The sequence below is a fragment of the Carettochelys insculpta genome, chromosome 27 (assembly GCF_033958435.1).
Source record: "Carettochelys insculpta isolate YL-2023 chromosome 27, ASM3395843v1, whole genome shotgun sequence".
NCBI lineage: Eukaryota > Metazoa > Chordata > Testudines > Carettochelyidae > Carettochelys > Carettochelys insculpta.
The window spans coordinates 4112487-4126631 of NC_134163.1; the positions used below are offsets into that span (position 1 = coordinate 4112487).

Sequence of the window (14145 nt, forward strand, 5' to 3'; positions counted from 1 at the left end):
AGCAAACAGCAATTCACCATTCAGAGCAACAGTTTGATGCATAAATAATAATGAAGCAAGTGTGTTTAAAAAGGAGCCAGGGAAATCTGGGCTAATCTCCCAAGTTCTTCATCCTGGGGAAATGGCTAGAAAGTTCACTTGCTTTTCCAGGCTGTTTCCCTGCTTGCTGTCAGATCAGAACTACACACATGTTGTCTAGCATGTGTGCTCCATGGTTATATTTTATATAATCAATTATATGTCCAGCTGCATGATGGAAGGAGTCCTAGTCGGCTGGATTGTGAGACTCCTAGGGCATTTAATGAAGCCACGTAATATTTACATAAACGTAATCAGTGTATTTGCAAAAAATTGAGATGTTTCCATGTGTTTATTTTTGGTTTGTTTCTTTAGACAGTTCACTGTGAGGAATCCTCCCTTTTCCTTTCCTTTGTCACTGATCTCCTAGAATTTGAAAAGTTCAAAAATAACCAGTGTTTATATTGCTTTATTTAGACTTACAGTCAGCTTGCTCATCCAATCCAACAAGCCAAAGCAATGGGTCTCCAGTTCCACTCCAGAATTCTTGATATTGACAACATTGATGTAAGTTTCCCACTTTCTCTCCAGCTCAGGCTTTACTTCTCACAGGGGCACAGTCCTATTAATATTGGTATTGTGGCAGCATGTGGATGCCCCAGTGGAGATCAGGTCTCTGTTGTGCTAGGTGTCCTACATTCACATACAAAGAGATGTTTCCTTCCTGAAGAACTTGTAGTTTAATTGGCATGAAAGACAAAAAGGGTGGGGCGCGCACAGAAAGGGGAAGTGACTTGCCCGAGGTCATACTGCAAATCCGTGGCAGAGCTGGGACTGTGTCCTGAGACTCAGTTCAGTGTCCTGTTTGCTGTACCACAGTACTTTTCCTGAGCCTCATTAGTAGTTTGTGTGTGGAGTGACCTCAGAACATGGCCCTGTATCATTCTTTTACAGTTTATTAAATTGCCTAAAAAAGGCTCCATTCATGTGGCTCCCTTTCATATAGTTCTGTGGGATCTGGAGATGGTTGGCAGCTGCTGGGATTATGCTATGTTTTACAGCAGTGCTGTCTTATTACTCTTTGGGTCCATTTCTCACAGGAAAATTGCTGCAGCTTTGTTCACATGTAGAAAATAGATATATGATGCATGAGTATTTGTAATTCCCTGCATGTATGGAAAAGGCTTTCTGCAACTCTTCAAGTATTTCAGTTAGTATTGTGACTCAGTCTTCCAAGGCAGCTCTAGTGTTTGCCCCTAATCTTGCTAACATCAAGATGCAGAGCTAGGGAGAAAACTACTGAGCTAATGTGGGGAGGGATACCCCAGTGGTTTGAGCACTGGCCTGCTAAACCCCAGGTTTATAAGCTCAATCCTTGAGGGGGCCACTTTGGGATCTGGGGCAAACAGATTTGAAAAAAAAAATGGATGGTGATTGGTCCTGCCAAGACGGCAGGGACTGGACTCAATGACCTCCTGAGGTCCCTTCCAGTTCTATGAGATGTGTATCTCCATATATTGTTGTTATTAAATACTGCAACCAGCAGAGGCTGTGGGGTCACCAAGTTTGCTTTTTACAGCAGCGTTCTGCTCTGTTACTGCTTCTGTTTTTTGTTCCTGTGTTTCCTTTTTTGTGTATTCCGCTGCGTGTGAAATAGCTCCCAGCAGATTTTGTTCTGACTTGACACTTTTCATTTTTCTGCTTAGCCACTGGCCCAGTGGAACAGAGTTACAGGAGTATTTTCCCTCAGTGTTCAAGTCCTGGTTACAGACTGCAGGAGCCCTTGTTCCATTCCTGCAAAGTCTCCTTGGGATAAATCTATCCCCAGGCAACTTAGAAAGACTAATGATAAAAGCCGATACCACTGACCGAGTGCATGTGGCAGATAGCTGTATTGATGCTTGCCCTGGCTGAATAATTCTTGGTGAACATTTCAGTGGCTTAGGTTCATGCACTGCAGGAAAATGTGAGAGAAATGACTCATCGTTGCTCTGGGAGGGTTATGATTGTGGGTAAAGCTGTCGTCTTACTGTACTACATCTAACACTTACCCCTTATCCATAATAAGGCTTGTGTTTTACAAGGGGATTAAAAATTGGAAAGGGCACAGGAAAAAATTGAAATGGAGGTCTGGTGACCATGCTGGGCTGGGAGAAAGTCAGACCTCAGTTTGTGCAACATCCTGAAAAGAAGAGGGAGATGAAACTCCTGCAGTGTTTGAATACCTACACGTGGAGGAAATACCAAGTACTAAAGGGCTCATTAACATAACAGATAGAGGCAAAACATGAACCAGTGGCTTGTAACTGAAACCAGACGTGTTCACATTAGAAATTGGGTACAGATATTTAACACTGAGGGTGATCAACTATTGGAGCAAACTCCCAAAGGAGTGATGGATTCTCCATCTTTTGATGTCTTCCAATCAGATTGCCTTGTGGAGGTTAGACCTTGGTTAAACACAGATTCTGGGTCTCAGTACTGAAGCAGCTGGGTGAAATTCTTCTGTTGACCTAGCTCTTGCTCCTCAGAGTGCTGGATTATGTACACTGATGGAAAACCCCTTCTGCTGATGTAGGAAGCGTCTATAGTGTAAGTTCTGTAGTCATGTAGCTCTGGCTGTGCTGCTCTAATGCTTGTTGTGTAGACAGTCTGAGTGTCACAAGACCACTTAAGCTACAGGGACCAAGTAGCAGGTACTGAACCTGCAGCATATTTGGCAGCACAAAGCCATGTGAAAAGACAAAAATTTTCAAAGCCATTTTGAAGGACTGTCTACGCTGGGGGTGAGGTCAGCCTAGTCATGTTGTTTGGGGGGCAAAGTTTTTCACAGTCCTGAGTAACAATCTCAGTTGATCTAACTTCTAAGTGTAGACGAGGCCTGCAGCTCTTCTCAGCTCAGTTTGAGATGTGAAGTTAGAAATTCCACAGATGCATCCCAAGAATTTTCACACGAATTAGTTTCCCTAGCAACAGAGGCACTGGGGGAAGGAACTTGGTACTTTCCTCCTGTTTCCTGAATCACTGAACTGCTTCACAGCTGCTGTGACAGCCAGAAACCTCTGGAGAGAGCTGTGATGGGAGCAGCATGGGGGCAAAGGCTTGAGGCTCACAAGCATTGGGGTGTGTGGGATTCCAGGACTGGAATAGGAGGGGGCAGTTGGGAGTTCATTAGCAGAGCTGCATGTAGTAAATTATCAGCCTTCATAATGCCTCAGTGTTACACAAACTGCCAGGGCCCCACATTCTTCAAACGAGAAAGAAATATGGAGCTCCTGGTGTTCCTTTTGCTAGTACTTCTAAGGCTATTGCTTGCAATCCTAGCAGCACAAAACTGATGCCATAGGACTACATGGCAGAGTGGGTTACACAGCAGAATGTTTGGGTTCCTCTGACTGGATTTCAGATGAGCATATTTTCTGTGACCCAAACGTGGCAATTCTTATCATAAAACTACCTGTCCCCTTCTTCTCCTTCTAAAGCCTGAATTGCTATAATAATGAAGGCCTTTTGGGACTTTGGGACTGTTCCATTTCCTTACACTGACGTCTCTGAAATAACAGAAATCCTTTCTTGCCCTTTATGGACCATAAGGAATTAAGTGAATGCCACACAAGCAGGAATCTACCCACTACAGCTGCAGTTGCCTTGATTATGTCCAGCAATAAATAACAATGCATTCTAATCAAGTGTGCTTTATTGAAGTAATAAACATTAGCACTTTATTCTAAATCTCTTACTTAATTTAGAAACAGCCACTGTTAAGTCTGTGCCCAAGAGACATGACTTCATGGTGTGTGGAATAGCTCCCAGGTGGCAAGTTCAGATTCACACCCCTGCCCCTCCGTGGCTAAATGTCACAATGTGTCAATGTCACAGTAGCAGGACTGATGTGCTGGCTAATGAGGCTCTTGGTTGCCTGTTTTCAGCCATTTACAATTTCCTTGAAATATTATCTTGGGGTCATCTTTGCCTGTTCTTAGCCCAAAGATGAATGGGCAAGAGAATATTTAATAACATTCTCCAGTGGCCTTTGAGCTAAAAGGTGTTATCTGTTGTCCTCCTGTTGCTTTTTTCGAACTCTGAAAACAGACTGCTCCTCAGTTTGTGCATCTAAGTCCATATAAAGGTCCCCAGGCAAGAGGCCTGAGAGATACTGAGTGCCCAAAAATCCCCTTGAAGTCAAAGGAAGCTTTGGGTGCACAGCATCTTTGAAAATTCTAAATGTTTTTCTCAGAAATGTATTTAGACACCCATGTGTGAAAGTGTTGGTCTTAAGTTTCATTCTTTTCATTTATATGTGACAATTACATGTTCAGATACAGGTGAAGCATTACTTCACTATGCACATATACAACACTATCTAGGAAATCATTTTGCATACACAACTGTTCAGTTTTCTGAATGGCATGCGGCACAGTTCACTGTTTTCACTCTAAATGTTCTTTCCCAACTTTAGCAAGGATGCCATTCTGACTGAAATCACTGTACATGCAGACGTAGAACTTTCTCTCGCATAACACTTTTCAAAATTTTGGCTCAAGATTGTAACATAACAAACTGAATGGATACTGAATTTTATTTTTGCTGAAAATGCTAAAAATGAAATGAAAAAGTCATAGTACAGAATTATAATCACAGAATCATAGCGCTAGAAGGGACCTCGGGTCATCTAGTCCAGCCCCCCTGCTTCAAGCAGGGCAACCCCCACTAAGTCATCGAAGCCAGGACCTTGTCCAGCTGGGACTTAAAAACCTCGAGGGATGGAGAATCCACCACCTTTCTAGGCAACACATTCCAATGCTTAACCACTCTCCTGGTGAAGTAGTTTTTCCTAATATCTAACCTACACCTCTCCCTCTTCAACTTCAGACCATTGATCCTTGTTCTGCCATCCCACACCACTGAGAACAGTTTCTCACCTCCTCTTTAGAGCTCCCCTTCAGTAAGTTGAAGGCTGCTATTAAATCACCCCTAAGTCTTCTCTTCTGTAAACTAAACAAGCCCAAATCTCTCAGCCTATCCTCATAGGTCTTGTGCTCCAGACCCTTAATAATTTTTATTGCCTTCCACTGAACCTGCTCCAGCAAATCCACATCCTTTTTATACTGGGGTGGGGGCCCAAAACTGGACACAATATTCCAGATGTGGCCTCACCAGTGCCGAATAGAGGGGAAGAACTACTCCTCTAGATCTGCTCGAAATGCTCCTCCTAATGTACCCTAGTATGTAGTTAGCCTTCTTGGATACAAGGGCACACTGGTTACTCATATCAAGCCTCTCATCCACCATAACCCCTAGGTCCCTTTCCATCGTACTGCTGCTGAGCCAGTCGGTCCCCAGCCTGTAACAATGCTTGGGATTCTTCCATCTCAGGTGCAGGACTCCACACTTCTCCTTGTTGAACCGCATCAGATTTCTTTTGGCTCAGTCCTCCCAATTTATCCAGGTCACTCTGGATTCTCTCTCTACCCTCCAACATATCTACCTCTCCCCTAGTTTTGTGTCATCTGCAAACTTGCTGAGGATGCAATCCAGTCCCTCATCCAGGTCATTAATAAAGATGTTGAATAACACAGGCCCCAGAACCAAGCCTCGCGGCACTCCGCTTGATACATACCGCCATCCAGATATTGAGCCATTGGCCATTACCCGTTGGGCCCGACCATCAAGCCAGCTTTCTATCTATCTTATAGTCCAAGGATCCAATCCATATTTTCTTAACTCATGGACAAGAAAGTTGTGGGAGACCTTATCAAAAGCCTTGCTGAAGTATGTATCACATCCACTGACTTCTCCATGTCCCCAGAGCTTGTTACCTCATCATAGAAGCTAATCAGATTGGTCAGGCAGGATTTACTCCTGGTAAATCCATGTTGGCTACTTTTGATCACTTTTCCCTCTTCCAGGTGCTCCAAAATGGATTCCTTGAGGATTCCCTCCATTATTTTCCCAGGGATTGAGGTAGGACTGACTGGTCTATAGTTCCCAGGATTGTCCTTCTTTCCTTTTTTTAAAGATGGGCACTATGTTTGCCTTCTTCCAGTCATCCGGTATCTCCCCCGATCTCCAAGAGTCTTCACGGATAATGGCCAAAGGTTCAGCAATGACCTCTGCCAATTCCCTTAGTACCCTCGGGTGCATTAAATCTGGACCCATGGACTTGTGCACATCTAGTTTTTCTAGATAGCTCAGAACTTATTCCTTCCCCACAGATGGCTGCTCTCCACCTTCCCATACTGCATTGTCTAGGACCGTCATGTGGAAGTTGACTTTGTCCATGAAGACTGAGGCAAAAAAAGCATTGAGTACTTCGGCTTTTCCTACATCATCTGTCACTAGGTTACCCCTCATCAGTAACGGCCCCACACCTTCTCTGATAAAACATTTATTGTTAACATACGTGTAGAAACCCTTCTTGTTACTCTTCACATGCCTTGCCAGCTGCAGTTCCAACTGTGCTTTTTCTTTCCTGATTTCTGCCCGGCATTTTCCAGCCATATGTTTATACTCCTCTTTAGTCAACTGTCCACGTTTCCATTTCTTGTATGCATCCTTTTTGAATTTAAGCTGACTAAGGATTTCCCTGTTAAGCCAATCTGGTTGCCTACCATGTTTGCATTTCTTACTACGCAGCGGGATTGTTTGTTCTTCGAGTGGTCCCCGTGGGTGCTCCACAATAGGTGTCGGGCTCGCCCGGCGCTGCAGAACAGAATTCTTCTAGCAGTTTCTATTGGATCGCACATGCGCCGACGCGCGCCGCTCCCTTGCACGCCCCCAGCCATGTGCATGATCCGGTCCCCACCAGTTCCTTCTCAACAGCCATCAGCTGCAGATGGAATCCGCTCAGGCTAAAGCCAGAGTCAGATAAGATAGTTCTTTTTACGTGTAGTTTGTTTGTTTTGTCACTATTAAAAAAAAAAAAGAGAGAGAGAGAGAATATCAGCTAGCAGAAAGAAGAGGAACAAAGGAGAGAGGGGCGGACAAGAAGGCTAGTTAAGCCGTCCGCTGCCCCGCAGGCCGGTGATTGTTATTTGGGGTAAAAAGGCACTGATTACGGGCTAAGTACCCTATTAACAGTAAAGACACACCACGATGGCCTTCTCGGGGTTTAAGAAGTGTGAGTCATGCCGCGAAGCTATGCCGGCCTCCGATGGGCATAGTGAATGCATTCACTGCCTGGGGGAATCACACGTTACCCAGAAGTGTTCTCACTGTGCTAAGCTTACAGCCAGGGCCAGGAAAGACAGAGAGATGAGGCTCAAAATGCTCTTGTTTAATAAGGCTCTCCAGCCGGAACCGCCGGAGAAGCCTCACGCAGAAGGGCCCTCTGGGTTGCATAAGAGGAAGGCAGCCTCTTTGACCCCCCTTGGTGCAGAAGAGGAGGAACCTCTCCCCGGCTCGATCCTTGCCAGCGGGCCCAGTGGGCAGGACGAGCGGAACACAGAGTCCCCAGCTGCGAGCTCGTGAAAACGGCAACGCAGCAGTGCACGTGGCAGAGGCTGAGCCTCCAATTACACAACAGGCGGCACCGGCCCCTGCGGCACCGACGGCGCAGGGGCACCTGGCCCGGAGCCTACCGGTGCCAGAGGAAGCTACCCGCGCAGCACCGCAGCTGACTGTGCCGAGCACGGCACCGACAACGGGGCCGAGATCCCCAGCACGGGAAGGGGTGGCGCCCACCCCGCAGGGGAGGGGAAAGGCAAAAGCAAAAGCTCAGCACCGCAGTCCGTCTCCAGACAGGGCTGTGCTGCCCTTATCACCTAGCCCTCCCCCCGAGATACACACGCCACACCGGGGGGCTGTGACTGCACTGGCTTATCTAGGACCTCCCTCTCCATTCCTCCAACCAATTTCGCCGTGGCTTGGGCCACCTTCACCATTTCTGGGCACGGATCCCCTTGAGTACTATCACAAACCAGCTTCACCACTATCTATGTCGTCGCGGAGGTCCCGCTCTCCCAGACATCATGGGTACACTCTCTGATCGTGGTCCAGGTCTCCATCACTGGGCCCTTGCCCATGCTGCTATGGTCGTCCTCATCATGCTGAAGACAGACACCGCAGGTCTAGATCCAGGGGCAGGTCCTCCCCTGCTTCTCAATACCCCCGTGTACACTCTTGCTCTGGGACGGGAACACAGTTGTCTCAGGGGGAGTTAGGTCCAGAATCCCGGGACCTTCCTTCACAATCCTCCAGGGAGCAAGTATATCATCGACCACGGGAACCAGAGGATTTGAGGGAGGTTTACCCCAGTGGTTCCTCCTCATCCTCCCCAGATGAGGCCATGGCCCCCGGGGATGTCTCCCCCCTGGATGACCTTAAACAATTCCAGGAACTGTTCAAAAGAGTAGCTTTCACGCAGGACATTCAAATAGCAGAGGTGCAGGAGAAACATCATAAACTCCTGAAAAATTTGAGACCCCCGGGCTTCATCCAAAATCGCTATCCCGCTGGATGAAGCCGTTATGGAGTTAGCCACTAACATATGGCAGACCCCGGCCTCTATTCCGCCTATGAACAAGAGAGCGGATAAGAAGTACTTCGTCCCAGCCAAGGGCATGGAGTTCCTCTTTAGTCACCCACAACCAAATTCTTTGGTGGTCGAATCGTCTCAGCAGAGGTTGAAGGTGTCTCAGTACAAATCGGGGGGATCGGTTAAAGATGCTAAGAAGCTAGAGCTGTTTGGCAGGAAGTTATATTCCTCCTCTACCCTATTATTGAGAGTGGCAAATTACACGGCACACCTATCAAACCACAACTTTGACAATTACTCCAGACTTACTCCCCTCATGGATTCACTCCCGGAAGACAAGAAGCCGGTGTTAAAGGCGATTGTTCAAGAGGGCTATGCAGCGTCGTGGACGGGAGTCCAGATTGCCCTGGACGTGGCGGACACAGCGGCACGTTCAACAGCTACAGCAGTGGTCATGCGTAGGGAATCCTGGCTCCAGACGTCTGGTATCCCCAGGGACCTGCAGCTGAAGATCGTGGATCTTCCCTTTGATAGACAAAAGCTGTTTGCGGACTCAACCGACTCGGTCCTCCACTCCAGCAAGGACTCGAGGGCCACACTTAGAACCTTGGGCATTTATACTCCCCCATACAAGAAGAAGAAATTTTATCCTCAGCAAAAACGCTACGCTTACCAACCACAGCGTGCTCAATATCAGCAAGGCTACGACCAAGGGCTCCATCAACAGCAGCAGCAGTACAGAACTCCCAGGCGACGTTCTCAACAAAGCCGTACACCCTTGGGGCAGGCCCAAAGACAATAAGTTTGACGGGTATGTCGGGGGCTGCACTATCAGCACCATCGCTCAATGCCACTCTCATCTCATGTTCCATCATCGCCTCAAACCGTTCCACTCCCAATGGCAAAAGATCACCATGGACAGATGGGTGCTAGAGATTATAGCCATGGGTTACATGATCCCCTTCCAGTCACTTCCACCGACGAAGCCTCCCGCCAGGCCTCATCTCAGAGACGCTGCCCACGAGGCGAGGCTCAAGCAGGAGGTGGATCACCTTATGTTCATAGGGGCGGTGGAAAGAGTGCCGGAGCAATTCCAGGGGAAAGGTTTTTATTCACGCTACTTCCTAACAGAGAAGAAAACAGGAGGCTGGAGGCCGATCTTGGATCTACAGGGCCTCATCCGTTACTTGCGCAAGCAATGCTTTCGGATGATCACAGTTGCCTCCATACTTACGGCACTGGACGATGGAGACTTGTTTGCAGCCCTCGACTTACAAGATGCTTACTTTTATATAACAATGCACCCAGCACACAGACACTTCCTCCGCTTCACGGTCGGCAGGGAACATTTCCAGTACGGGGTTCTTCCGTTTGGCCTATCCTCGGCTCCCAGAGTTTTTACCAAAACCCTGGCAGTGGTATCAGCCTACCTGCACAGACAGTGGGTGTTTATTTTCCCATATCTGGACGACTGCCTGCTGAAAGGGGCCTCAAAGGCAGAGGTCTTACGCATGATACATGTCACCATGGACATGTTTACTTCGCTGGGCCTAGTTGTCAACTTCATAAAGTAAAGACCGAACCCACACAAGATATAGAGTTCATAGGGGCACGCATAAACTCTATCACAGCAAGAGTATACCTGCCCGACGCCCGCTTCCGCGCCATCAGCTCACTGGTGCAAGTCATGATGTACAGCCCCACGGTGCCAGTCCTAACGTGCCTACAGCTGTTGGGCCACATGGCGGCAGCGACGTTTGTGGTACAGAATGCCAGGTTACACATGCGAAGCCTGCAGCATTGGCTGGCAAGTGTTTACAAACCGGCATCCCATACTGTCCACTAGGTAGCGTCGCTCACGACAGAGGTGCGCAGATCCCTAGCGTGGTGGGAAAATCCCAAGAATCTGCTAATGGGGGTGCCTTTTCACCAACCACAAATTTCTATTTTTCTTACTACTGACACCTCCCAGATAGGATGGGGAGCGCACATTGGCAGCAAGGTGATGCAAGGGCTATGGTCCCCTGTGGAACAGACACTGCACATAAACATACTGGAGCTCAGAGCAGTGTTCAACACATGCAGACATTTTCGAGATTACCTGCATGGCAAAGTAGTCGGGATCAATACCGACAATACCTCCACTATGTTCTACATCAATCGACAAGGAGGGGCACGATCCCATGCGCTATGTGTGGAAGCAGTCCGATTGTGGAACTGGTGCATCGCCAACAACATAACATTGAAAGCCTCGTACTTGCCGGGCGCTCACAACGTGAAGGCAGATCAGCTGAGCAGGCGCTTCGCACTCACACACGAATGGCAGATCCGCTCCGACCTGCTGCGGTGCATATTTTGTACATGGGGGTTTCCCCAAGTCAGTTTGTTTGCCACCCAGTACAACAGGAAGTGTCCCCAGTACTACTCTAGAGCAGGAATAGGGCGGGGGTGCCTGGGGGACGCATTCATGGTTTCATGGAAGGGCCCTCTGCTTTATGCGTTTCCCCCCACAACGCTTATCCACAAGGTTCTGCAGAAAGCCAGAAGGGAGAGAGCTCGCATGATACTCATAGTCCCAACTTGGGACCAGCAACAATGGTTTCCCTTGCTTCTGCGCATGTCGGATCGCCCACCACTTCCCCTACCGGTGGTGCCGGACTTACTCACGCAGGCTCAGGGGTCCCTAGTGCACCCGCACCCTCAGGGTCTGTGTCTACAAGCATGGTTAATCCATGGCTCAGCGCCTTAGAGAGCACGTGTACGGAGGGAGTACAAGTAGTCCTGGAGTGTAGCCGAAGGACCTCCACCAGGAGGACTTATGAACAGAAATGGACTCGTTTTACAGCCTGGTGTTCCGCCAAGCAGTTAGCTCCCCTTGACGTTCCTATAACCGTAATACTAGAATACCTATTGGACCTCAAACGAGACGGGCTTTCTCTATCGTTGTTAAAGGTCCACCTCGCTGCTATATCAGCTTTTCGGCATACAGAGGAAGGGCCCACTGTATTCGCCCACCCTATCATCACAAGGTTCTTGAAGGGGCTGGTAAACCTGTACCCTCCTCGAAAACTGCTTCCACCATCGTGGAGTTTGGACTTGGTGCTCAGCACGCTATTGGGACCACCCTTCGAACCATTATCCACAGTACCCCTCCGACTCCTTACGATGAAAACAACCTTCGTCCTTGCGATTACGTCAGCCCGCAGGGTGAGCGAGCTCGCAGCAGTGGTGGCAACGCCACCCTGCACAGTATTCTCAAAGGGGGCGGTAACCTTACGGTTACACCCAGCCTTCGTTCCAAAAGTTTCTTCGGAGTTCCATCTTAACGAACCAATAGTTTTACTCTCGTTTTACCCGAAGCCTCACAGCTCCAGCAAGGAGGCGCACCTACATCTCCTAGACGTGAGGACGGCATTGGCCTTCTATATAGACAGAACTAAGTCTTTCCGGAAAACGGACAGGCTTCTAGTGTCTCTCGCTCCCAGGTCAAAAGGGGAAGGCCTCTCTTCACAGAGAATTTCAAAGCACATCGTGTCCTGTATAAAAATGTGCTACGAGCTTCGAAAGACCCCTTTGCTGGCCCCGCCTAGGGCTCACTCCACCAAGGTGGTGGCGGCATCAACAGCCTTCTTCAAGGGCATCGCGTTAAAAGACATATGGAGAGCGGCGACCTGGTCATCCTACGACACCTTTGCCAAGCATTATGCCCTACCTCGGGTATTCGAGAAGGATACCCGTCTGTCGACAGCAGTCCTCTCGGGGGCAAGCTGCACATGAATCGATTACCCATCTCCTTACTTGGGTTACTGCTGGGTAGTCACCTATTGTGGAGCACCCAAGGGGACCACTTGAAGAAGAAAGAGAAGTTACTCACTTGTAGTAACAATGGTTCTTCGAGATATGTCCCCGTGGGTGCTCCGCCACCCGCCCATCCTCCCCGCTTCGGAATCTCTGTCTAATGTTTTTCAGGAGCATATGAGGCGGTTGGTCAAGGAACTGGCGGGGACCGGATTGCGCACATGGCCGGGGGCGCACAAGAGAGCGGCGCGCGTCGGTGCATGCGCGATCCAATAGAAACTGCTAGAAGAATTCCGATCTGCGGCGCCGGGCGAGCCCGACACCTATAGTGGAGCACCCACGGGGACACATCTCGAAGAACCATCGTTACTACAGGTGAGTAACTTCTCTTTCCTGTGCCTTCAGTAAGACTTCTTTAAAGTACTGCCAGTTCTCTTGAACTCTTTTCCCCTTCATCTTCATTTCCCAAGGCATCCTGATCATCAGTTCTCTCAGGGAGTCAAAGTCTGCTGTCCTGAAATCAAAGGGTCTGTATGTTACTGCTCCCCTTTCTTCCTTTTGTCCGGATCCTGAAATCTACGACCTCCTGGTCGCTGCAGCCCAGGTTTCTTCCCACTTCTATTTCTTCTACTAGTTTTCCCCTGTTTGTGAGCAGCAGGTCAAGTTGCGCATGGCCCCTGGTTGGTTCCTTCAGCACTTGTACCAAGAAATTATCCCCAACATTCTCCAAAAACTTCCTTGATTGTCTGTGTGCTGATGTATTGGTCTCCCAACGAATGTCTGGATGATTAAAGTCTCCCATGAGAACCAGGGCCTGTGTTTTGGAAGCTTCACTTAGCTGTATGAAGAAATCCTCATCTCCCTGATCTGGCGGTCTATGGCAGACACCAACTACAACATCACCTCTGTTACTTCCGCCTCTAAGTTTAACCCAAAGACACTCAACTGGATTTTCTGCTTCCTGATACTGGAGCTCTGAGCAATCATACTGCTCCCTCACATAGAGCACAACTCCTTCTCCTTTTCTCCCCTGTCTGTCCTTCCTAAACAGTTTTTAACTTTCCATGACCATGTTCCAGTTTTGCAAATCGTCCCACCAAGTCCCCGTTATTCCAACCACCTCTTACTTCTTTGACTTGTGCCAGGGCCTCTGATTCTTCCTGTTTGTTCCCCAGGCTTCTGGCATTAGTGTACAAGCATCTTAGAGAAGGGGCCGATTGGCCCATTTTCTCCTTTTCAGCCAGGAAACCCACTTGATTTTTCCCTCCTCTGTCCCCACTTACCTCAGGGCTTGTGTCACCTTGCCCCAGTGAACCTAGTTTAAAGCCCTCCTCACTAGGTTTGAAATTAATTACATAATTAAAATGTAGATTTACATACACATATGTAATGGAATTCAGTGCATGTCTTTCAGCTTATGTTAAGGTAGAAATGTTATCCATAAACAGCTGCATTCTCAGAAAGTGGCTTTCAGATTGAATTCATGAGCTGGCACATGGCCTTAAAAGTCTGAGCTTTCGACGAATGCACTGAAAGTGCTTAGAGCTGAATGCTTGTCATTGAGAAGTCCGGTTCCCTGTTTCAGTCCCAGTGGAGCAGGTAGGGAGGTGATAATATGATTTATTGCTGTGGTAGAAACTTATGGCATGTCTACGCTATGACCTCCCTTCTGCTGATAGAAGGGCCTTACTATATAGACATAACTCTACCTCCACAAGAGACATAAGGCTTATTATATAAGTTTAATTAGGGCAGTGCCATGTCTCTGTAGACCATGGGTCAGCAACCTTCCTGAGGCCGAATGCTGAAATTTGACCTCTATGTATGGTCCAAGTGTCAGGGATACTTTTTAA

At 48.1% G+C, this 14145-nt stretch overlaps 1 protein-coding gene across 3 annotated transcripts in view; it reads left to right on the forward strand.

Annotated features, from left to right (window-relative positions):
• Positions 1-14145, forward strand: part of TIMM44 (translocase of inner mitochondrial membrane 44) — a 65003-nt gene that overhangs the window by 32230 nt on the left and 18628 nt on the right. For all 3 annotated transcript variants that reach the window (XR_012642661.1, XM_074978432.1, XM_074978433.1), the window contains one exon: positions 496-585. Coding sequence is in view for 2 of the 3 variants with exons in the window: in XM_074978432.1 (XP_074834533.1) it covers positions 496-585 (90 nt within the window). In the remaining variant the exon portion in view is untranslated. The remainder of the gene's footprint in view (positions 1-495; positions 586-14145) is intronic.